Raw genomic sequence first — 24663 nt, 5'->3', positions numbered from 1 at the left:
AACTTTCCAATTCGAATTGCATGTATCTGTAATCACTCTTGTTTTCAATTTAAATATGGCAGCCACGCATATGTATCAGAAGCGGGGGTCCGGCAATCATAAAATCATTGGACTGAGGTAAAGGCTCGGTTTATGAAAATAAGGGAGCAATAGGGTAGAGCTTCAAGATACTTGAATGAGATTATGGAGGACAAATATGTTAGGAAGAACATGGCTTCCATTTAATAATGGGAGTAGTCTTAGGTTAATAACAAGAAACCCATTATAAGATGGAAGCCACTCTTTAGCTTATCAATATAGCCATTACAAGATGGCAACCACGTACATGTATTGGGAGCGTGGGTTGCGGCATTTGTAAAATACAGCAAATATATAAACGCCCACTATAGGCTCAAGATACACGCTCGGTTTATGAAAGGAAAGGAATGATTGAGTGGAGCGTCAGGATACTTGAATGTGATTATGGAGGATAAATACAGCAGGAAGAACTTTTGAGATGGCTGCCATAGAATGCATTGGCAGTCGACACTCAGACAGGGCACCGCTGAAACCGGTTGCTGAAATTGGAGAGATATGTAAGAGGCGGGACGAGTGCACCTAAAACAGATTGATCAAACAGGACTAGGACACACATATGCATTGGCAGTCGACACTCAGACAGGGCACCGCTGAAACTGGTTGCTGAAATTGGAGGGATATGTAAGAGGCGGGATGAGTGCACCTAAAACAGATTAATCAAACAGGACTAGGACACACATACCGAAAGGCTGCTCGAAAGGTAAGAGATCTTGAAAGATATGTGAGCTAACCACATGGGGAGGGACAAAGATCAGAAGGAGGAATATCGGTACTGAAGGGACTGTATATGAGGATGCTGGTATAATTTAATGATATGTTGGAGAGATGATTCAGGATATGAGAGAAGGGGAATTTTAGTTCTGCCCGGAATATAGGTTCACTCTGTTGTAGGGGTTGGAAGTTATTCAGGAGATGGCTCGCTAACATTGCGTCAAACAGGTAAGAAAAAAACAAGGAGAAACATAATTTAATAAACAAGAGGAAGAGATGGAAAGGCTTTAGGCGTATCGACACATGAAACTGCTTTCTTGACAATGGGAGCTGGGAGCCCAGACATTTAAACGGGGAATTAATGGAAATGAAGAATTTTGAGAAGGAGGATAAATCAAATTGTACGTTAAGTAGTGATCTTCTTATATGCGCATTTGAGGAATACTAGAGGTGTTAGTTCAGAAGTAACTGCAATCACTTCTTAAAAAGTTGGTGTCTTTTGGTTTAAGGAATACACAGATTAATTACATTTTTGGAGATGGTGTGTATATATTAGTCTGTATACCTGACAGAAATGTTGATCAATACAGTCCTTGAAATGGAAGTGCTGCATGTTAGATTAAAAATTACACACAAAAATTTGAAAACTTTAAAGCATTTAATGTAGAAATAAGAACCAGAGTTGTTGATTTTAATAAGTGAAAAGTATTGATTACATGTTTTAAAAATAACAAAATAGTTTAGGCCCTGATGAAGTCCCTATAAGGGATGAAACACGTTGGAAGGGTCTGTTTTAAGTGTGATCGGATTGAATACTTAATAAAAAAAGAACTTAATGGAAAAAGACACCAATGGCTGGAAATTAATTGAAAAACGAAATATGGAAAATAATTGAAAACAAGAGGGATTACAGAAACATGCAATACGAATTAGAAAGTTCAATGTGAACAAGGAAATTTGGTTGCCCTCCTAATATTGAGAAAGCATTGACCAACTTCAGCCAGGCCCTATGGATAACTGTACACAGCTTAGCATAATGCTCTACACACATTCCTGAAATGAGGTGTACAATCTTAGAGCCGTTGTTACAACCATAGTGTGAGCAAAACCATATCTATTGGAGTCACCACTACATTGTATATTACCTAAACAAGGTGCAATGGCTCAAAATCTTAAGGGAAGTTCTAGAATAAACAACCTCACCTAATAAACGTCCACCTTACACAGAATTTGTTTAAAGCACTATAGAACAACTATTAACATGGGTACATGACCTGACATCTATTCATGGATGATCTATTATGTACATAAGCTTTGCCTTATCTAATTTTTGCAACAGCCTTCGGCTTAACTTACCAACCTACTTAGAAACATATACACCAGCAGCCCACGCCAGGTGTGCTCAGCCTTAATCTTGCATAATTTGGAATACTACTTGTACCCAAAACTTTACTGTTAAGTAAACCCTGCCGAATATATCTTTTGCCATGCGCAGCCAGACTTGGCTCCAGGGCCAACACTATTTCTACCATATGCAACCACACCTGTACACACAGTAAATCTACACTGTATATGACTGTAGGCCCTTTACTATCAACTTTCTTTTATAAATTGATGTAGGGATTTATGGCGTCAAGTGAATAGTAGTGACATAGTGATGGTGTCAATGATGTCCTTTGGTTTGCCCCCATGGGCATGTTAAATGACATAAATGATGTCATTTAACTTGTCATGAGCAATGTAATATTTGAAGGCAGAAGCAGTGCACGACGGGGCACAAGTTAGAGCTAGTTCACTAAACGACAACTGACAAATTTCACAGTTTTTTCAGTTTTTATATGTCAGTTCTTAACTTATTTCAAGACCTAACCATAACATCCACCAAAAGACAGGGTTGTTTAATACCAAAGGTGTCTAGTCTTTGATATTTATTGGTTTATAAAGTGCCTGAATCACCCCCCAAGGGGTATCTCCATGCTGTTGAACTGCTACAGCCAGCCAAAGAAGGGGAACAAATCAAAACAGTGCAGTAGTGTGGAGCCTTCGGAACTGCAAGTGATCCGGGCACTGCGCAGATAGATGGGTAGTTGGTTCCAGTATAAGGGGGCTAGGTGGAAGAAGACTTTACCACCTAGTCGAGATTTTTTGCAACGTGGAACCAAGAGTAGAGACTTGGTCTCTGAGCATAGGGACCTGGAAGTCAGATATTTGGTAATTTTTCCTGCCAGGGACCTTTGCCATTCAAGGATCTGTGCACAAAGCAACAGATCTTAAATCTGATCCACTTCCGCACTGGGAGCCAATGCAATTGCTGCAAGAGGGGGAGGGAGGCAGTTCGGGGGGAGCATTGGAAACCAGGCGAGTTGCTGTGTTCTGGACCACTTGCAATCTGCTCAGTGAAGCTTTGTTAGCTGAGATCAGAAGAGCATTGAAGTAGTCCAGGCGGCTTAGCACCAGTGTTTGGATGAGGGTTTTCCGAGTGGTCAGAGGAAGGAAGGGAAATACCCTCAGAAGGAGGCTTAACACATGGAAGCAGACGCCAACGGTAGATGTGGCGTGCTACTTCATGATCAATTTCTGGTCCAGGCAGATGCCCAGGTTTTTGACCACAGTCTTGGGAGCCGGTGCGGTGCCCAGCCCTGCTGGCCACCAGCTTGGGGACCCCTTCGTGGATGCATCTCCGAACAACATAATCTCAGGTTTCCCCGCATTAAGCTGGAGGAAATTATTCCTCATCCAGCTAGCGATCGCCATCATACCCTCCGAAAAGGTGGCATGAGCGTTGGGATTGTTTTTGTCCAAGGAAAGTAGGAGCTGAGTGTCATCAGCATATGAGATTGGCATAAAACCTAAATTCCTGAGTAATCAAGCTAAGGGAGCAACATAAATGTTGAATAAGGTGGGACTGAGAAAGGATCCCTAGAGTACTCCCTTAGTCAGTCCCATAGTCTTTGAGCGGAAAGGGCCTAGGTTGATAGTCTGAGTTCTATGAGAGAGAAAACTCAACATCCATTGTAAGGCTGCCCCTTGAATTCTAATTTCCCCGAGTGTCCTGAGCAGAGTCTGATGTGAGACCATGTCGAAGGCTGCCAACAAATCGAGCAGTACGAGAAGTACTGCTTGTCCGTTGTCCTGGGACTGTCTAATGTTGTAAGTGACAGCGATCAAAGCGGACTCAGTGCTGTGCCTGGGACTGATGCCGGTTGGGATGGATCAAGGCATCTTGAGGCTTCGACATAGTCAGACAGATGTTTTTTAATGTGTTTTTCTAATATCTTGCTCAGGAGGGGTATCAGTGAAATAGGTTGGTAATGGGAAAGGTCATCCATGGGCGGGCCTTAAGGTTCTTACGGATGAAGATTATTTATGCCGCCTTCCACTCAGGTGGGAGTTGACCCTCTCTCATTGAGAGATTAAGGATTGAACAAATTGGAGTGGCTAACTGATTGGAGAGCAGTGAGGTCGTCTTAGCCGGGATAATATCCAGAGGGGATCCTGATTTTACTGTGTTTAGTAAGGAAATCACCGGGCGTGAGCGTGGGGACATTTTCTAGCGTCTGCACGTTAGGTGGAGCAGAAGAGTGGTCTGCCGTGGGATCCTGCTGAGAGCTTACGAATGAGGTGATTTTGTTGTAGATCAGTTCACTTTTCTGAGTGAAGTGAGTTGCTATTTTATCACATAGAGCTTTAATAAACGTCAAGCTTTCTTTTTGCTCCCACCTTACACTTCCTGTGTCTCCCTTTCCATGTCTGAGGTTCCTTTTCATCTCATTTCTCTCTTTGCCATTTGTTTCTGATCTTTATCTTCCTCCTTTTTGCCTTTCTCTTTATCAAGGTTTTATGATGAAAAATAAGTCTCAGAAGACAAGAAAGAGTGCTAGTGCCCAGAATCTGCAACCACCCGCCCAAATTTGGTACTGTCTGTATGTACCAGGACATTTTTTAAATCTGAAGTAGCAGCAGACGGCCTCTTTAGTTGTAAATTATAGATAGACTTTAACAGGGGGCAAGAAAGTTAATAAAATTATTGTGTTTTGAAACTGCTCAATATGAAGAGACACGTCGTTGGTGTATAAAACATATTAGCTACATTAGATGTTAGAGTTTGGCATGTACAGCATAATATTAAAATGTTTAGGACAGAGTAATATACTCCTTAGTTCTATTAATGCATTTAAAAATTATTTGGTTATAGAACCTCTTGCCATCTAACAAATCATGAGTTTGGAATTGCAGTTGGCAAAATCAGAGTTCCTGACCTGATCCATGACAAGTTTACTGTTTTACCCAATTTATAGGAAACGTTTACGTGTTTTCCAGTGAAAGTTGAAGGGCAGTTGCTTTTTGAAGGAACAGAGGAAGGCCAGAACTGTTTTAAACTGGATTGAAGGTTTCCAAAATTGAAAGTAAATTCAAATCTATTTGAACGGATTACAGTAGCTTTTAAATGGTGTTAGGAGGTTGGAATGGCTTTTTTATACCAAAACGTACGTTCTGTCCTGAAATGTGGCTTTCTTAATACCAGCTGTTGACTGGTGTGTTAAGAGTGGAATGATTGGTTGGAATACGCTTTGCATCTGCCAGTGCAGGCCTTCAGTTACAGCTGTCACAAAAGAGGGACAGGAGACGGGGCTAGAGAAGGAGGCAGCAGATTTATTACGGACCTGGGAACCAGTCAGTTGCAATAGTCATTATCCCTACCAGTCCTGGTTGGACTTGCTTGCTGCTCAGTCAGGTGAAAGCCAATAACAAGTGCTAATCAGTTCTGTGTCCAGAAATGGCAATTAACATGGTGAGACATTAGTATTATGAGCTAAAAGTATAAAGCATAGAACAGTGTACCCATTACATTTAAAAATAAAGACAAAGGAATCCCTAATGAAATGGGTTTTGATTACGCGTGACGGAATACGAACGAAAACATACAAAAAAAATCAAGCCTCAGAGCTTCTATTCCAGGGATGTTTTGATATGAAGAGAGTGCAATTTCTTGGATACTTGGTGTTGAGGTTTTGGTGAGTGCAGTGGCCTTGACTTCTCTTTCAGCTGATGGGATTCAGCTGGTGGCAAATATAGAAACAGTTCTTGTTTATGCCCAAATGGGAGGGGTATGTCTAGTGAAGCTCGAGAAAAGGGTATGGGTTATTAAGGGTAGAGGTGCGTTTATGTATGCCATGCCAATGTGTGGTGAAGACGCCAGGCAGGAATACACTGCAGATGTCCAGTCATAGCATTTAGCCATCCCTGAAAGCGCACCCTGTTTTTGACCATACACAACGAGGGAAGCAGGGATGAGCTACTAAGTCTTGTAATCAATCTGTGATGTAATAGATGTAGTCCCAATAATCTGAAACATACAGTACAGATCCCAATCAACAAATATGTTGGGAGAACTAAAACACTACAAAAGCATTATAACAGAGCGAGGCACACCAATACCAATTCATGAACTATAAACCACTTCCCAATTCATAGAAGGGCCTAAAAGTCTAGTTTGTCTGACCCATATTGCAGAAATTCAGTTTCACCTTGGAATGCTAAAACTGTGAAAAATATTTCCAATTTAGGTGAACGTTTCAACCAACATTACACTATAGGATGGATATAATTATTTTACTTACCTAGGGCAGTTTCGTAAGAATTTGGAAAGCTCTTGTCTACCCTTTGTCGCATGAAGACCCAGCTGTTGTTCTCAAATTTACACTCTATGATTTTGTTGTCGTATTGTTTCAGTTCTCTTGTCACCTGGTTAAAAATAAAAAATAAAATCTGTGATACACTCATGATGAATTCAGTATTTTCAAAATAAAACACATATGGATGAAAAGTGCATTTTGACATAGATGATGTGTTTATCAGCTATAGGAACCATCTCGCTTGATTCTGAACAAAGTTCACGTTTTGAACAGAATGTAAGCCATTACAATTAAAACCTACAGCAAAAAGTACATTAATCATTATAAAGGTTGTCTTAATTATAATGATTCTCCTTGCTTCTGGATAAGTGAATCATGGTAGAAAGTCAAGTTTTGATTTAATTAATGTCTCGAAGCTGGTCTTGAGTTATGCTAGCTTGAATCATATTTCAAACTTGAGTGTGTTGCCTGCAAACAATGTACGCTTTTATTGACTGCAAAGCAGAACTCTCCCCAGTTCAGATTCCACTAACTAGAGTGCCCATTTCACAAAACTGTTGGGATCCAAGATGAATTTACATGTGCAAAAAATGCCACTTGGGGTGCAGGTGACAGACCATGATTCACCAAATCAGGATTTGTGGGCATTGCCACTTACTGATGGAAGTTGTTGGCAGACTGTTTTGGAGTCAAGAGCAGGGCTTGACTTTGAAAGCTCCCCTTAAAAAACATAAGTACTCCAGCCCCAAATTGTAAAACCGGAAAGACAGAAAACATCTTCAAAAAGTTTGTGGGCGACAGTGGGGGAACACTCCACAAGAAAATATTTCTTAATATTGAGGCCAAAGGGTGTGTTTTACAGCACAACGTTAGCTTTTACAGGCAGTTCAAAAGGAAAACTAATTAAATATTGCAATATCTCAAAATGCCCCACTGAACCAAAGAGCAACACTTCCCCGTAGCAGCAAATCATGTATGCATGAGCCTTTCAGAACACAGTTTTTATTATTTGTATAACGTAATACTGTCATTACTATGTCCTCAAAGCGCTGTCGGGTTTGGGTACTTCCATGCCATATTTTCCAGGAACCTATTACTGAACAGAGTATGTTTCTTTTTTAATACAGACACCAATACTATGGATGCAATCAAGATTTTGCATAATGAATTGTTTGTAAAATTCTAGTGTGCGCAGGCAGAGATCTTTGCCATGTCACGGTCCTGCCATCTGAAATGCTGGTATGTGCATTACCTGGCTTGATGTATGTGTACGAGTTAAAAGACACTATGGTGTCGTGTTAGGATCTTCAATATCCCTGTCACTCAGTCGAGTTGCTGGTTTAGCTTTTTATGTGCAGTCTAGGGGGAGGAACATTGGTGGCCGATAAGCCTGCAATAATTGACAGCCTTATCAGACTTGAAGTTTTTTCCAGATAAATACAAACACGGAAAATGCAGGATTTGTACATTACATAATGCAATATGGGTGTCAAGAGTAGTAATCCATCCATAGGAAAAACTACTTTTATATGGTAATCAGGGGACATCTTGGCAGCCACAATTCAGCCCTGCACCATCCGTCGAACAGGTCACTCTTTGAACAGATAAAATCCAATACTGTGTATCATCATTTGTACTTTCTCAGTATTTTTTATATATTGCTTCATATGTATGCGCTTTCTTTTTTATTTATGTGTTTTGGGTTATTTATGTATGCCTCTGCACTAATGTCTTTTGCATCAAATACCACTGTTAGCCTTTGATTCATAACTCTTTAACTCAGATTTCAGCTGCTGGATATGGGGCTACCTTACTGCCACTCTCTTCAAGGACACTAGCACTGAGGTATTTCACTTTTAAATAAAAGGGATTGTAAACTCAATATTGGAGCAAGAACAAAATAATGTTTCTGAATGCTTTTAAATGAGAAAAAATTCACATGAAGAGTTAACTTATAACTCTTCACTTTATTAGTCTTCCATTTCAAAATGTCTCGATTACACAAAGCAGGCCTCTTGCTCCCAGTGGCCAGTAGACACTGACATATTTATAACTGAGAAGTACATAAACATTTGTGCAGAACATTTTTCTGCACTTTAAATTTCTCCTACTTAAAAAAAAATAAAAAATTGTTGTATGTTTGTGTTATACATGTAACGGTGCCACAAATCTCGAACAGTATGTCCTGTGCCACAAGTACAAACGACACAGGCTCTCATTCACTCATACACATATATCCCATTCATACACAGAAATGTTAATTCAGCCCCAAAGATCACACTCTCACTGACACACATGGCAGACCTGCCTTAGTGTCCCAAGTCAAAGTATTTTTCTCAAACCATAGTAGCTGGCTCTACGGACATTAGGCTTAACATCAATAAGCTGGGCACAGGGGTGTTTGGCAGCACTGCGCAAGCTGCTTCACCTTCAGTAGATCACAATGATTTTCAGTGATCACGAGTAGCTCTCACTACATAAAAGGTTGGAGACGCCTGCTCTGGAAGGATCAAATTTTACAACAGCAGTCCACTATATAGGGAGATATTAATGAAATGTGGCCGGCAGCACAAGATTACAGACCATCGCAAAGAACTCACTTAGATAGTTGACAAGCAGAACAGTGCCTTGGATACACATTGTGAAATGTTACTAAGACGTGGCAAACATACCTTGACCATGAAGGTGACAGAGGCAATAATAAACAAGTGCCAATGTCCATATTCAGGGCCAAAGTATGCACAGCCTACACCAGCCATAGAGCCTGATGTGAATTCTCCTATGACACCGACAAACTCACCACGTCAACCACCACAAACAGAAGCATTACCAGTATTGCATAGCTGGGGACATGGGTGAAAGTTAAACTTGGAGGTGGATGAGCATCCTATTTTTATATTGGTCTTAGAGTCATGCTAATTTAGGTATGTGCTTACCGTAGAGGCCTAGGTCTATCCCTCACGATACAAGGTGCTAGATCGGTCCTGTGGCAGTTCACCAAGCATGCTCTCATACTAGACAGAGGACTACTGTCCCTGTCCTGTATATAGCATGTAAGTGATGGTGGCAGCATACTTTGTTTTGGAATTGACCAGATCTTCTTATCTGTATCACAGAGTGTGGCATACATACTACTGCTGAGTGTCCTATTTTTACATGACTACCCAGAAATGTGTAATGTCCATATGTGTATATGCCGTATATGTGTGTGGTCTGAGGGTAGCAAATACGCAGTAGTAGGACTCTGTGAGTGAGTCTGAGAAGTGAAGCCAGTCGGATCCATTTTGGATGCCTCTGATTTAGCAAGGCACAAGATGGAAGATGAGAGCAGCTTCCCAGATAGTAGAAGTTCATTTCCTGCATCTAGAGGGTGGAGATCCACACACTGAAGCAAGGAAGATAGAGAGAGGGCTATTTTTAGAAATTCCATGATGAATTTTAGTAGGAACAGTCCTCTGATTAGTTCTTCCTGAGCACTATCATTTGGTTGATGGCAGAGGCTGCATTTTTTGTGATACAAAGTGAGGATGCTGCTAGGTCAGGCCAGCCCTTTTGTCTAACCCTAATTACTGCTAGAGACTGATGACTATCAGTTGCAGCAACATCACACTTCTTAGGTAGCTGAGAAAAGATATATCTGTTTTGTGTGCCTCCAGGAAAGCTAGTGAACAAATCAGTGAAGCAGCCCCTGACATCAAAGACAGCTTGCATATTGATGACAAAATCAACTTGCACACACTACTTAATACTATGCAATAATATACCATGTACGCATGTCAACAGATGGAAATGTCTAAGGTGACACACTGCACCATTAACCCCCCCCCCCACCACCACATATGGTAGACAACATATAATGTGTTACACTCTCCAAAAAAGGTGACCCTTGATAGGAGGGCTGAAAATAGCCACACAGCTTCTGCTCATCAGGATAACACCAATTTTCTCTTCTAGCCAGTCTTGCCGGACTCCTTAGCTTTTGGAAGGAGTGGCAACACAGGTGTTCCCAGTGAGGGTTGAGAAAATGTCAATGTATAAGAAGTGGACATAAAAATGTTGAATTTTTTTGTGGGTATTCAAAAATCTCAATTTGTGTTCCTGCAGATAGCGCTACAAATGCCACTAGCGTTTGAGAGACACCAACTTGGTCACGGGGAAAGGCAATGTTAGAAATTAAGGTTTAAGGTTGGCAAAGTATACACCCTTTAACAGCAGCAGCCACAATCTTAGCCACGGTAAGTCAGATACACACCATAAATTAACTTGTGCTCACCCTCTGGTAGCTTGGCACTTAGCAGTCAGGCTTAACTTAAGAGGCAATGTGTAACGTATTCGTGCAACACTTAAATCAAAGTAACATTCTGCAAACACCACAAAAAGACTCCACATCAGTATAGAAAATAGAGAATATTTATCTGAGTAAAAAAAGACCAAAATGACAAAAATCCAATACGAAGAACTTGCGATATGACTTTGTAAAGATTAAATGCAAAAACAGTGCTTAGAAGTCAATAACGGTGAAAAGGTTATTTAAGGTCTCAAGAAACTGGTACAAATCCAAAGTTCAGGCCTACTGCGATGGAGGGCAGCCGGCTTCAGAACCCACGTAGGGTCCGCAGAAAAAGTACCTTGTACCTTGTATGGAGTAAAGTGTTGAGAGCATGATGCGCCTGTCTTTTACGCAGTCAGGTCGATAAGTCGAGCCTCACAGATGGTGTTGAATGTTTAGTGCTGCGTCTTCGAACCTCGCAGTTGGGACCATTGTCATCAAATCAGCACTGCGTTGGAGGAAACTGTGTCGGTTACAATCGGCGCAAAGGGGTTACTGCGTCGATTTTAGAAGAAACCAGCTGCAGAACCCACTTCCGAGACCCAGGACTGGAGGGGGCACCACAGGCAAGGGTAGAATCGCAAATTGCAGAGTCCAGCAGAACCAGCAGAGTTTCAAGAAATCTTTTGTGTCCCTGAAACTTCAGAAAACAGGAAGGCAAGCCAACAAGCCCTTCGAGAATCTTGGGTTCAAGGATGTTGTAGAGAGCAGGTACAGTCCCTCTCACTCCCAGGCAAGAAGCAGTTAAGCCAATACAGCAGAGCAGGTAGCAAAGTGGCAGATTCTCCTACAGCACAAAAATCAGCAGACAGCAGGCCAACACAGCAATGCAAGTGAAAGTCCCTCCTGTAGAGCAGCAGCTCTTCTTCCAGGAAGAATGTCCTTGGTTCCAGTAGAGTTCTGCTAGCAGGTGCTGCAAAAACTACGCTCACCAGGGTGAAGCAGAACTTTCCGAGTGCAGGAGCTCTACAGAAATTACCGCGTTCACCAAATGTGCAGGACACCAGCGTATTCTTTACGCTGGTAGGTGTCCCAAAAACTATGCTGACCAGGGTGTAGTGGGACTTCCAGAGCACAAGGAGTGCTATAAAAATTACGACAATAACCCGCTGTATGGGATGTCCGAAGAGTGTTTGCGCTGGCAGGGGCTGCAAAAATTACGCTGACCAGGGTGCAGTGAAACTTATAAAGAGGAGGAGCACTGTAAAAATTACAGTGTTCACCCGCTGCATGGGACGGCCGAGGAGTGTTTGTCCTGGTAGGGGCTGCAGAAACCGCACTGACCAGAGTGTAGGGAGACTTCAAAAGTGCAGGAGTACTATAAAAATTACCGAGTTCACCTGCTGTGTGAAGACCGGGCTAAGAGCGGACCATCTGCATCCAAACAAGGCCGCGGCCACCTCTGGCACACATGATCTATGTTGAGGTTGCAATGAGGTCCTGGACACATGCAAAGCCACCAGCAACTTAGGTTCTCAAATTAAATGCACCACAAACATCAGCACAACTGATAAATTTATCATGCGGTCAGTGGGGTGTTGAATAAGGAAACTGACCTGGCTGAGAGGAGGCTGTTAAAAATGGGGCTCGTCCAAGGAGGGCTTATGGAATCTTTTTTTTAAATAATTGAGGACGTCCTAAGTACGGCTGCAGACGGAAATAGACCTATCCTTTCCTTGTTTCACCCAGAAATCGTAGCCCTCAACTGACAGAGGTTAAAAGGAAGAGAAAGGGGCAGAAGCAGACAACTATTTGTGATACGAGTTCTAACACGGAAGAGGAGGTTTTCACTCTAGGACAAGGGAAAGCGGGTTCATTGATCAACTCTGTGACAGACCAAGTATCCTAATTAGCAAACTTATTAAACCACGTGTGAGAAGATTGTCACGCGAAGAAGTCCCTTAAAAAGATTGAGACAACAATCATAACAGTAACGGGCAATCATGCCAATGCAACTTTAGCATTAACTAAGACGCTTTCAGTAAAGACACAGGAGGGTGCCAGTAACCTTGCTGTAATAGAGGAAGAATTAACTACTTCAATCACACCAGTGAGCAATGCTAACAAGGTCTTAATAGCAGCACTAAATGTATCTTTGAAAGACACAATGGACACCCTATCACAAAGACTGCCAGAGTCTCAGAGGCTACCCACATTTAAGATTCCCCAGATTTGTTGTTACGCACTCACATTAGCCAATGTCCCCTCACTTAAAGAGGGTGTTACTAAAAATTATATGCAACTTAAGAATAAGGTTATGCACTGTCTTACCAATTATGTTGACTATAGTCTGATTCTTTCCTTCAGCATCTAAGAGTATAACTGAAGAAAAGCTCTTGGTTCTCCATATAGTGAGCTGCTTGCTTTCTCAAGTTTGCAATCTTTATAGTACCTCTAGCAATATCCTGGTTCTCCCTCTTGGCTTCTATTATACACTTGCTCTTCCCTGTTCCAATGTCTCTCAGAATTTATATCAACCATCAGCTCAAGTGCCTGGCAACATTTTACTACAGAACCACTACTTGTCGCAGCAAGAGGCTACAGATATTGATGAAAAACCATGCCCAGGAGATGTAACCATCTCAGACAGCTGATCAACTGACTGGACAACTGATTTCACTTCCGTACCTACATACCCTGGTATTTTGGGCTTTATAAAAGTACCAAGCTGGAACTTTACCGGTTTTGCTGTTAGGGCAGAATGCACTATTTGGTGCTCCTTTATCAAAAGCTTTCATATTTTCCTGTTGCAGAAACTTTAGGAAACGACTGAGATCCATCGCAATGGATTCAGTTGTTACTCCATTGCTGCTCGACCTTCCATATCGTGGAGAACAAAAGGAGGACTATCAATATGGTTGATGCTCTCATTGGACTGTGATGTGATCCTTCTTCCGGTGGAAAGCGATATTATACAGGCCTTAGTGGTTGAAAGTAGAAATAATTTCAAATTATGTTAATTTAATTTTTTTAAACATGTCTCTTATTCAAATTATTTTAATTTCAAAAGCTTGTTTGAAGTAGTCGATAGGGTTACTAAGCAATATAGCAAGGGAATACAATGTGTAATGCAATTTTATGTGGGGACTTTAATGTCGTTCTAAACGTTCACACCCTTAGGGGCCATAGGAACAACTGTATTTTGTGTGACACTGCCACATGTTTGAAACTTAGGAATATAGACCTGGACAATTTGATCTTTGAGAGAGATTTAATTAGCTCCCATAATTTACATTCACCTCTAACGTCTGTTCCTACATTTTTGGAATGTGGGTGCTCCAGTGTTATTGATTATATTTTCCTGACCAGTTCATTCATTAGCTTTGCCTCTAACTGCTAGACCGTCAGCATGTGTATTGGATATCATAACCACTCACCCTGTCCCTTGATCATCCTACTTCACATTTTGCCCTTAACTCCAGTGCCAAAAGGAGCATTTGCACTAAAGACAGCATCCTGCGCTTGGTCTGCAAATTACCGGAGCATGCAATTTTTCTAGAAAAACAAATCTAGGATAGCTATAGGGCTTTTGTCACTTGATTTACCGTACAGGGTAAAAACTGGGCCAAAATAGAGTTGTTTGTTGAAATATGCAGATGGTAAGTAAATTGCTCATGAACCCTAAATAGTTTCAATCAGCTTGCTCCTTGGCAAATCAAAACCTGAGACTTGCAGCTATAGCAAGGGGCAAGGATTTGGTAAGGAGCTGTAGGTATTTTTTAAACATACATTAAAGCAAAGAAAGAATTAGATTAAAACACTGAACCTTGAGGTGATAATGGAGGCCAATAAGAGGAAAGACACTAAATCATTTTGGCTTATGATTAGTAGCGTAAGAGACAGCACGAGGACAACGACGCCACTAAGCTCACACATCGCTGCAGCTGACTAGGTTAAGCACTTCTTTAATCTATTTATTTATTTTAGGAATTTTCTACAGCGAGCATGACCCATCGAGGGTATCAGAGCGCTGTACAAATAGCAAAACATGTTAAATAAAGCAAACATTGGTAATAAATAGATAACAATACAGTTAGCAGTATGTTGTGCAAATAACAAATGAGTTATGACAGCAAAAGCAAAAAAGAACATCCAAGAAACAAAATATATACAATGAAAAAAGAAGAAAAAACTATCGACATAGAGTTCTCAGGATACAGAAATTTATAAAGGCAAGATAGTCTGAGCTTCCTGAGATCAGGAACTACTGCTGAAGAAATCTATTAAGCAACAACATTTTTAATTCATTTTTGGAGGATGTGGTTGAAGGGTTAGATCTTGTCTCAGCAGGAATTGCGTTCCATATTCTAGGAGAAAGCCCAGAAAAGGAGCGGTTATACGTTTTCATTTTGATGAACTTCTGTGACATCTACAATAGAGAGTTAGAACTTCTTACAGAACAACTCACATCTGATCGTTCAAGTTTATTTGCCAGGTAGACAGGTGTGTTGTGATGAAGAGCCTTATGGGTTATGCAGGCTATCTTAAACTGAATTCTGGCTTCAAACTGGAACTATTTGAGATATTTCAGATCATGTGTAATGTGCTCGCGTTTATAGGATCCAGTGATGAGCCTAGCAGTAGAATTTAAAGTGACCCTTAACGCAGCCAACTGAGCTTTGGGTAGACCTGCAAGAGTGGCAATCCCGTAGTCTAAGCGTGAGATGACTAGGGATTGGGTTGCTAGCTGAAAATCATCTGGAGGTAAGAAGGGTTTAATTTTCCTTAGAGTGCTCAAATGGTAATTAGATCCCCTGGTATTTGCACTGATGTGATCTTGCATATTGAGGTATTTGTCCAGAGTAACATCTAATGATCTAGTAGAATCAACAACATGAGGGGTGCAATTGCGCTATGTAAGCTGTTTGAGCCATTCATCTGTGGGAGTGGAGCGATTGTGGGGGGCGATTAGGAGAAAATCCGTCTTGAGTGTATTTAGCATAAGGTGATGATGGGTTAACCATTATTAGGTTTTCAGTAGAGCAAGGCTAAGAGTTTTGATATCTTCAGGTAAGGACATTTTCAAGTATAATTGTGACTTCCGCTTACATATGGTATTGTAAATTTGAGTGTGTAATAATTTCAGTAAGCGGTTCCATGAACAAGTTGAATAACGTAGGAGAGGGTGTGGAACCTTGAGGTACCCCAATCGAGACCAGAGTAATGTCTGATAGGGTTAAATTGACTTTGATACGTTGATCTATATTATGCAGGAAGGAGGAAAACCAGCCTTTGACGGGATCAGGAAAGATTTATCTTCTTCCCATGTTTGACAGTATTCAACGCAAAGGAGAGATCAAGGAGTGTAAGCAGGCAATGTTCGTTTTGATGAAGTAGCCTCAGGGCGTCATCCACGATATGTGTCAGAGCCGTTTCAGTGCTATGACTTGTTCTGAAGCCAGATTGACAATGCTGGAGACGCTGAAACTGTTCGATGTGGTTGCAGAGTTGAAAGTGTACACACTTCTCTAGAAGTTGTGCAAGTGTCATAATGTTAGTGATAGGACAGAAATTGTTGCAGTCAGACAAGTCCGTATTTTTTTTTTTTGGGTTAGGTGTAACCTGACCTATCTTTAGGCAATCAGGACAAATCTTAGACCAGAGTGGGAACATGGAAAAACTAAGCTATTTGATGAGTTTGGCGGGTAGAGGATCTTTGAAGTGATTAGAAGGTTTCATTGATATTATTGTTTTGAGTAGCTCTGTTTCGCCAGGAAGTTTAAAGATAGACCATGCAGCATTGTCTCTTGTAGTGAAATCAAAGTAAGGGGAGCATATTTTAGGAGGCATAGGGGTGAGACTAGATTGGGCCTGGCCTAGTGGATGTTGAGCAGCAAATTGTAGATCTGATTCAGTTATTCTAGTTTTTTCAATGAAATGAACGGAGAAATCACCACCTCTTGGGAGTATCACATTATCTTCTTGATAGAGGTTAGATCTCCCACTAGCTGTTTGATGATTTCACAGAGCTTTTTGGGTCTTTTTTTGGCATTGTCCAGTTGCATCCTGAAGCAGACTGCTTTGGAACTACATATGAGCCTATTATAATGATTTCTTACAGACCTCAGGTGCTGAAGCTGTGATGTGGACGTAGAGATTCTTCATGTTCTCTCAACAAGCCTTAATTTCCACCTTTCTATGTTAAGGTCGCTGCTGAACCAAGATTTAGAGTGTCTACTGGGTATTCTTTTGAACTGCTTCGGAGCAATTGTATCAAGAATGACTGACATAGGAGGAGGAGCCTAGCGCGCATCCAAGATGGTCGCGTGAGCACAGGGCTCCCCGGACCCTTTCTGCTCCTCGGAATATATCCTGAGACTATCCTGATTTGGTGTATGGAATCTGGGAGATGAAGACCAGCTGAACATATATCTCTTTTCAAAACTCTAATCGGACCTGGGAATCCTGAGTTGTCGTCGTCGGAACTTTTGGGACCCACCCGACGGAGGTGGCCGGGGTGAAGGTGACCCGTGGGGCCGGGCTGCAATTGAACAACAGCGGCCTCAGCGCGGTGCCAGTTACCGATTCAGCACTTTCGGTTTCGGTTTTGGCCTTCAGGAGATCAGCTGGCGTGCGTGCTCAAGGTGGCGAGGTGCCTCCTGGGCCTCTGCCCGAGGCTTGCTTCCATTTGCTACTGGTGGGCCTAACGCCTCCGACCCCTACACCGACAGTTTGTGGTCCTTTCGCTGGCGCCCGCACACCCCTTGATCGGAGGTCCCATTGAGAGATTGCGCTCACATGGCGGGCAAAGGGGGTCCGGAGGGGCGCAAGACCAAGGCTTCACTGCGCGGGGGAGCGGTCCAGAGCAACAACATGGACCGCTATACCCAGGGCAGGGGGTCCCCTGGCGCTGCTGGCCTCTCCCCAGATGCTGCAGGGGGAGGCACGACCGTCTCTGCGGAGCCTTCCCTACAGGACATTATGGGCGCCATCGAGGGCATCAGGGAAACTATCGCGACGCAATATGAGGCCCTGGCCCGTAAGATCGACACTGTCGCGATCGACGTCACCCTGATTCGGGCCGACCTCTCTAAAACCAACGAGAAGGTCCAGGCCCTTGATACACGGACCTCCACCCTGGGTGCGGAGGTGTCGGATCTGCGGGCCGTGCTTGGGGACATTAGAGTGGTCAACGACCATATGGCCCGGCGGCTTGAGGACTTCGAGGGACGGGCCCGACGCAACAATATCCGCATCATTGGGGTACCGGAGTCCTCCGACAGCCGCCCGGTGGACCTCGTGGTCGAGGAACTCATCCTGCAACAGCTGTCCCCGGTTGGCCTAAGCAAATTCTTCGCTGTGGAGCGGGCCCATCGAGTTCCGGGCGGCCGGCCGCGGCCGGGGGCCCCCCCGAGGCCTATCGTGGCTAAACTGTTCCACTACAGGGACCGCGATGCTATTCTGCAGGCTTCACGGACCCGTGGCCCGGTCCGCTACGAGAACTCGACCATCAACTTCTATCCGGACTTCACGCAACTGGTCCAGAAACAGCGGATGGGATTCCAAGGGGTGAAGCGCCGTCTCCGCGAGCTAGGCCTGAAGTATTCGATGATCTACCCGGCGAAACTTCGAGTGGAGCATGGAGAGCGGACAGTCTTTTTTGACTCTCCTGTGGCCGCAAGTGACTGGCTGGACTCGCTGCCGGACGGGGGTGGCCGGCCCGGGCCCTCAGGGGGCACCGCAGGTGACGGGTCCCCTTAGACTGACCTTTGGTCCTTGCTTTTGCGGTTTTGCACTGTACAGTTGGGTCTTACTTCTTTTGCATACTGTGTCTTACCAGGACCCGTGAGGGGTGCGGGCGGGTTCGGGTCCCTTTCCTCCTCCGGGGTCTTTTTGTAGAATGGGGTTAGTGGGGCGACAGGCACACTGCAAGTTGGGGGGGGTCTTTGGCCCGCAGGGGTGCAGGGTGGGGGGCGTTGGACTTGGGGTGGGGTTGGGGGGGAAGAGGGGTTGTTTAGTTGTGTGTTTTTTGTTTACAGGGCGAGGTATTGATTTTTATCCATATTTGGGAGCGGTGCTGCGGGCTGGGGGCCTCTTGATCTATTGGAGGGGATGGGGGGAGACGGGTTGAGGCTTATGTCATGGAACGTCAATGGGTTGGGGGACCGTATTAAGCGGGGTGTTGTACTGCAATATTTGCGTCGTTTGACTCCTGATGTGGTGTTTCTCCAGGAGACGCATTTGGTCGGCAATGTCTGCCATGCGATGAACAGGGGGGGATACCGCCTCGTAGCCCATTCTGGTTTCACAACTGGCTCCAGGGGGGTGGGCATTCTCCTGCGAACCTCCCTTCCGGTGGAGATCACGAGGATAGTCTCGGATGACAGAGGGCGTTATGTGTGTTTGATTGGGAGGTGGGAGGGGCAGCCCCTTACCCTGGTTTCAGTCTACGTCCCCCCGGGCCTCCAGAACTCCACCTTTACTGACTTGGGTCGAATGCTGCTTGACCTTCCGGACGGCCTCCTGCTCATGGGCGGGGACTTTAATTCTGTGGTTTCGGGTGAACTGGATCGTCACCCACCGAGGACCCTCCCCGCTGCCCAGTCATGGCTGGGTGGGATGTTGGAGACCTTCGGCTTGGTGGATAGTTGGAGACTAATGCATCCGACCCAGTGCCAGTTCACCTTTCATTCGGGGGCGCATGGGAGTCTCTCCAGGTTAGACTACTTCCTTATGCCCGCGGCGCAGACTGGTCGGATTCGAGAGGTCAGACACCTGGCGCGTGGTATCTCCGACCATTCTCCGCTGTGGCTTCTCTTTGACACCGGGTCGCGGTCCGCGGGGCGGATAGCTCCCATTAACCCCTGGTACCTGCGGGACCCTGTGACTCGTGACAGCCTGGTTAAGGCCATGGACCAATACTTCAGTGAAAACGAGGGGTCGGTGTCGTCTGCGTTGTCCCTTTGGGAAGCCTTTAAAACTGTTATACGCGGACACGCCCTCGCCCAGATAGTGGTGGCCAAGAAGGTTAGGAGCGAGGCGGTGGTGAAGCTGGAGACTGACATCTCGGGGCTGGAGTCGGCCTTGGAGGCGAATGTTACTCCGGACGGGCTACATGCCCTTAGCCTGAAACAGTTCGAATATAGGTCCCTGGTCACTGACGCGGCCAAAACTATGTATAGGGAGCAGCAGGGCCGATTGTATGACGCGGGGGACAAGGCGGGAAAGCTGATTGCGTGGCTGGACAAAAAGGAGAGAGTGAATCGTGTGGTCCCCGAGTTGCGTGCTGCGGATGGTGTGTGTGTGACTGAGCCGGATGAGATTGTGGAATGCTTCGCTGACCACCTCCGGGCGGTGTACTCCCCGGTGACTGACAGGGATGAGGATGACTCTCGCCTCCTACTGAGAGATATTGCTCTGCCCGGCCTGTCCGTTGAGGACCGGGAGCGGCTGGACGCCCCCTTATCGTCGGATGAAATAGCGACCGCGATTCGTTCCCTTCGCTCGGGCAAGGCTATGGGTCCTAACGGTCTGCCCATTGAACTATACAAATTGCGTCCTGATAAGCTTGCGCCCTTCCTCAGCCGCATGTTCCGCGACTCTCTTGCGGCGGGTTCCCTTCCGGCCGACCAGCGCTTGGCCACTATAGTCGTTATCCCTAAGGAGGGCAAGCCGCGTGACCGCTGTACTTCTTACCGGCCTATTTCACTGCTCAATGCGGAGCCTAAAATCCTGGCGAAAGTCCTGGCCAATCGATTGTTGAGTGTCGTGTGCGACCTTATTCATCCGGACCAATGCGGCTTTATCCCGCACCGCAACACCGCTCTTAACTTGCGGCGTCTGCACGGTGTCCTCGCCAGGGCGGAGTTCCTCTCCGAACCGGCCGTGCTGGTTTCTTTGGATGCCACGATGGCTTTTGACACTATTGAGTGGCCATTCCTCTGGGCCGTCTTGGATAAATTCGGCTTTGGAGAGGGATTTATTGGCTGGGTGAGGCTCCTTTACGCGGGACCCATGGCTCAAGTGGTGGTGAATGGGCGGGTCTCTCGGCCCTTTGCCCTCGGCAGGGGCACGAGGCAGGGGTGCCCGTTGTCCCCGTTGCTTTTTGCTCTCGCCCTGGAGCCACTCGCTGCCTGGCTCCGTTGGGAGCCCTCGCTTAGAGGGATCCGGTGGGGCCCGGGCTTCGAAGATCGGGTCTCGCTGTATGCGGACGACATTCTCCTGTATCTCACCTCACCGCGGCAGTCACTCAACGTCCTCTTTGACGTTCTGACCTCCTTTGGGAACAATTCGGGTCTCACGATCAATTGGTCTAAATCCTGCGCTTATCCCATCTCTGGTGGTCCTCCTCTCCTGCCGCCTCGGCTCCCGATTCAAATATCTCTGAGCGGCTTCAAGTACCTGGGGATATACGTTTCGCTGGACCCGGTGGCTCGCTATGAGCAGAATCTCCTGCGTCCACTTCGGCGACTGCGTGAGGACACGGCCCGATGGTGCAGGCTGCCCCTGTCCCCGCTGGGTCGGGCCGCGCTGTTTAAAATGATGTCCCTTCCCAGGTTCCTCTATGCACTCCAGAACTCCTTCGACGTTATCCCGGTGGCCTACTTTCGGGAGGTGGAGAGCCTGCAGAGGAGACTGGTGTGGAACGGGCGGGCGCGTATTGCTCTTGCCAAGCTCACTCTCCCCTGGTATGACGGGGGCATCGCGCTTCCTGACATTCGCAGGTACTATTGGGCCTCGCAGCTAGCTGCCATTAACCACGCCACGTATGCGCCCGGCTTGAATCCGGCGTATGAGATGGACAAGTTCCTGCTTCCCGGCGGGAACTACAACAGGGCACTTTATTCCCGCCTGGCTGGCCGGACCCTTACGGGTCCTACTAAGATTGCTGTGCGGACCTGGAGGGCTGCCACTGCGGCCATGGGCTGGAGTGAGCGAATGACATGTGCTACTCCCTTGTTTGCCTCCGACCGCCTGGGCAGCTTGTGGACCACCAAGGGGTTTGACCAGTGGGACACGATTGGTATCAGCAAAGTGGGAGACCTGTGGCACAAGGGCGCGGTCAAGACTTTCGCGGTGCTCCAGGCCGACTACGAGCTGACCGACAGGGAGTTCTTCCGCTACGCCCAGGTTCGACACGCCCTGCTCTCGGTCTTCGGGGAGGGGACCAAGATCCCTGTTTCCTCGCCCCTCGAGGACCGCATACTTGACGGACATGTCCCTGATAGTACTATTTCTTTAATTTATAAAAAACTGATTAATCACCGGGCGGATCTCCTGGTGCGCCTTCGGGAGGCTTGGACTGGGGATGGGGTCGAATTGGACGACGAAGATTGGCAGTCTGCACTGTCGTCCCCCAAGGAGGTTGCCATTCCGGCTCGTCTCCGGTTGGTACAGCTCAAGATTCTCCACCGGGTGTATGTGACGGGTCCGCGCTTGGTCTCGATGGGATTTTCCGACGACGGGCTCTGTAAGCGAGGCTGTGGGCTCAGCGCCACCTTTCTTCATATCCTTTGGGAGTGCCGCGAGGTTGCGGACTACTGGCGCCGGGTCCACACGGTTATGGGACGGGTCACCGGGGTTGTGCTGCTGCCGGAGGTGCGTCGCTGTGTCCTGAATGTGTGGGAGCCCAATGACTACAGCGCGGCTCAGACTCGGTGGGCGGCCCTAGGGAACATGATTGCCAAGAGGGATATAGCGCAACTTTGGGGCGCTCAACGGCCGCCCACCGTGTCAGTATGGAAGGAGAATATGGACTGGTGTATGTTTCGGGAGAAGACAGTGTATGTGGCCCGTGGCAAGCCGGGGGCGTGGGGTAGAATTTGGGGTCAATGGAATGCGTATCGCGGAGGCATCTGTACGCCCCCCCTGGTAGACACTGATATCGCCATGTCCCCCTGACCCTTGATGGCTCCTGGCGCTTTCTGTAACAACTACATATGGACGTTCATCTCCCTTGACCCCCTTCCCCCCCCCCCCTCCGTCCCCGGCCTCCCGGTACTCCTCTCTTTAGCGGATTGCTCAAATGTTCGGACTGGAGTTTCCCGGGGGGAGCCTGATCCGCACTGGTATCCCTCATAACTCGCCTTTTGTTTTTATTGTTTTTACTTTTGTTTCTGTTATTGTTGGACTGACGCTTGCTGTTCTTCGAGACCTATCTTGAGCCACTGCGGGGCAGTGCCCTGGGAACGGATTGTAGCCTTGATATGTGTATATTTCCTTATGTACCTAGCGGCCGGCCCGGGTGGTTGTAGGCCCATACTTGTAACCGTATTATTGTTCAATAAAAACTTTTTCAAAAAAAAAAAAAAAAAAAAAAAAAAAAGAATGACTGACATAGATTGTATATAGTGATAGATGAGGTCATTCACATTAGACTTGTTTGAGGGAGGAGGAAGGAGGTTGTTGCTAATGGAAATTAGCTTGGGTGTGTTTAATTTTCTGAAGTCTCAGAACCATTGTTTTGTGAGGTTGGCCTTGTCTAGTTAGTACTTCAAGATGAAGAAGGAGATTTGATAGTGGCCTGGCCAGTCACAGGGCGATATGGATTCTAGTTGTATGACATTTCCCTGGACGATAATTAGATAAAGGGTGGAGTCTTTATAATAGATTGGACCATTGCAAGACTGGGTAAAGTTGAGGTCAGCAAGGAAGGATTTAAAGGTGTTCAGTAAGGGGTCATTTGGGTCATTCCAGTGAAAATTGAAATCACTAAGGAATATCTGCTTAGGGGGTTGGTCCATGTTAGTTGAGATACTCTCCATTAGATGTTCAATGAAAGGTAGTTTGTTATCAGGTGGTTGGTAAATCGTGTTGAGTTGCATAACATCTTGTAATTGTCCATATTTCGATGCTTAGGTATTTCACAGGAGGACATTTGGGCAGTTTGTGCATGTTTTAGGGAGAGGATCAAACGATAGATGCATGCTATTCCTCATCCCACTCTTTCAGACCTATCCAATCTGATATCATAGTTCTGAGGTACCAGAATGTCTAGAACTGTTACGGAGGTGTCATTGATCAAAGTGTCTGTTAAGATCAGGAGATCAAGGTATTTTGTGAGTACGAGATTTGCGATGTCCGCTGCGGGTTTTACAGCTGATCTCCTTTTAAGAAGCATGGACTTGATATGTGATTTAGTTACTACTGTGTACAGATCTAGTGATGTCATGTTGCTTAACTATTATTGGAATTCTTAGTGTGAGAATTTTATCTATGGAAAGTTGAAGGAGAGCTCAGAGTTATGCTGCTCCACACTGGGATGCTATGGAAAATAAAGTCATTTTCATAACCGTCAGGACTCATCTTTTCATGGCGACGAGGATGGGATTCGAACCCACGTGTGCAAAGCACAATGGATTAGCAATCCATTTTGAAATCCGTCGAGTCACGTTCCCTTCTATTCCTCTCCCTCCCTTAAAAACAAATGTTAAGGGCTTATAATCAGTACTAATTACAAACGGTAAACCCCACAGATAAAATCTGAAATGATTCATCGCCCAGAAGCAAGCTAAAGCTTCTATTTCAATAACGGAGTATGACCTCTCAGCACCTTGTAATCTTCTGAATGCGAACCCCACAATCCGTTCTTCACCATTTAATATTTGCGATAGCATGGCTCCAATACCCACCCCGCTAGCATCAAATCGCCCTAAAGTGGGTGCATCAGAAATAGCTTTCTTGGTGCATTCACACGCTCCTTTGCATCCATCATCCCACACAAACCGGACATCTTTTTTCATTATAACTCTCAGAGGTTCAACAATCTCTGAAAAACTTCTCACATACTTAGCACAATATTCGGCCAAACCTAAAAAAGACCGAAGTTCATCTTTGTTGGATGGTTCAGGTGTCATAGTCACAGCTTTCACAATTGCCTTTTAGGTCTTATACCTTCTGAGCTTATTTCATGCCCCAAATAGTTCACCAGTTTTTTCTTTAACTGACACTTTTCATTTTTTATGGTTA

General features: G+C 45.4%; 1 protein-coding gene across 3 annotated transcripts in view; it reads right to left on the bottom strand.

Annotated features, from left to right (window-relative positions):
* Nucleotides 1-24663, bottom strand: part of RNGTT (RNA guanylyltransferase and 5'-phosphatase) — a 1651651-nt gene that overhangs the window by 5021 nt on the left and 1621967 nt on the right. For all 3 annotated transcript variants that reach the window (XM_085611178.1, XM_085611177.1, XM_085611179.1), the window contains exon 15: nt 6411-6534. In XM_085611178.1, the coding sequence (XP_085467304.1) occupies nt 6411-6534 (124 nt within the window). The remainder of the gene's footprint in view (nt 1-6410; nt 6535-24663) is intronic.

The sequence above is a fragment of the Triturus cristatus genome, chromosome 6 (assembly GCF_964204655.1).
Source record: "Triturus cristatus chromosome 6, aTriCri1.1, whole genome shotgun sequence".
In the NCBI taxonomy this organism is placed as follows: Eukaryota; Metazoa; Chordata; class Amphibia; order Caudata; family Salamandridae; genus Triturus; species Triturus cristatus.
The sequence above is the reverse complement of the archived record's forward strand: the minus strand, read 5'-3'. Positions and strand labels throughout refer to the sequence as shown.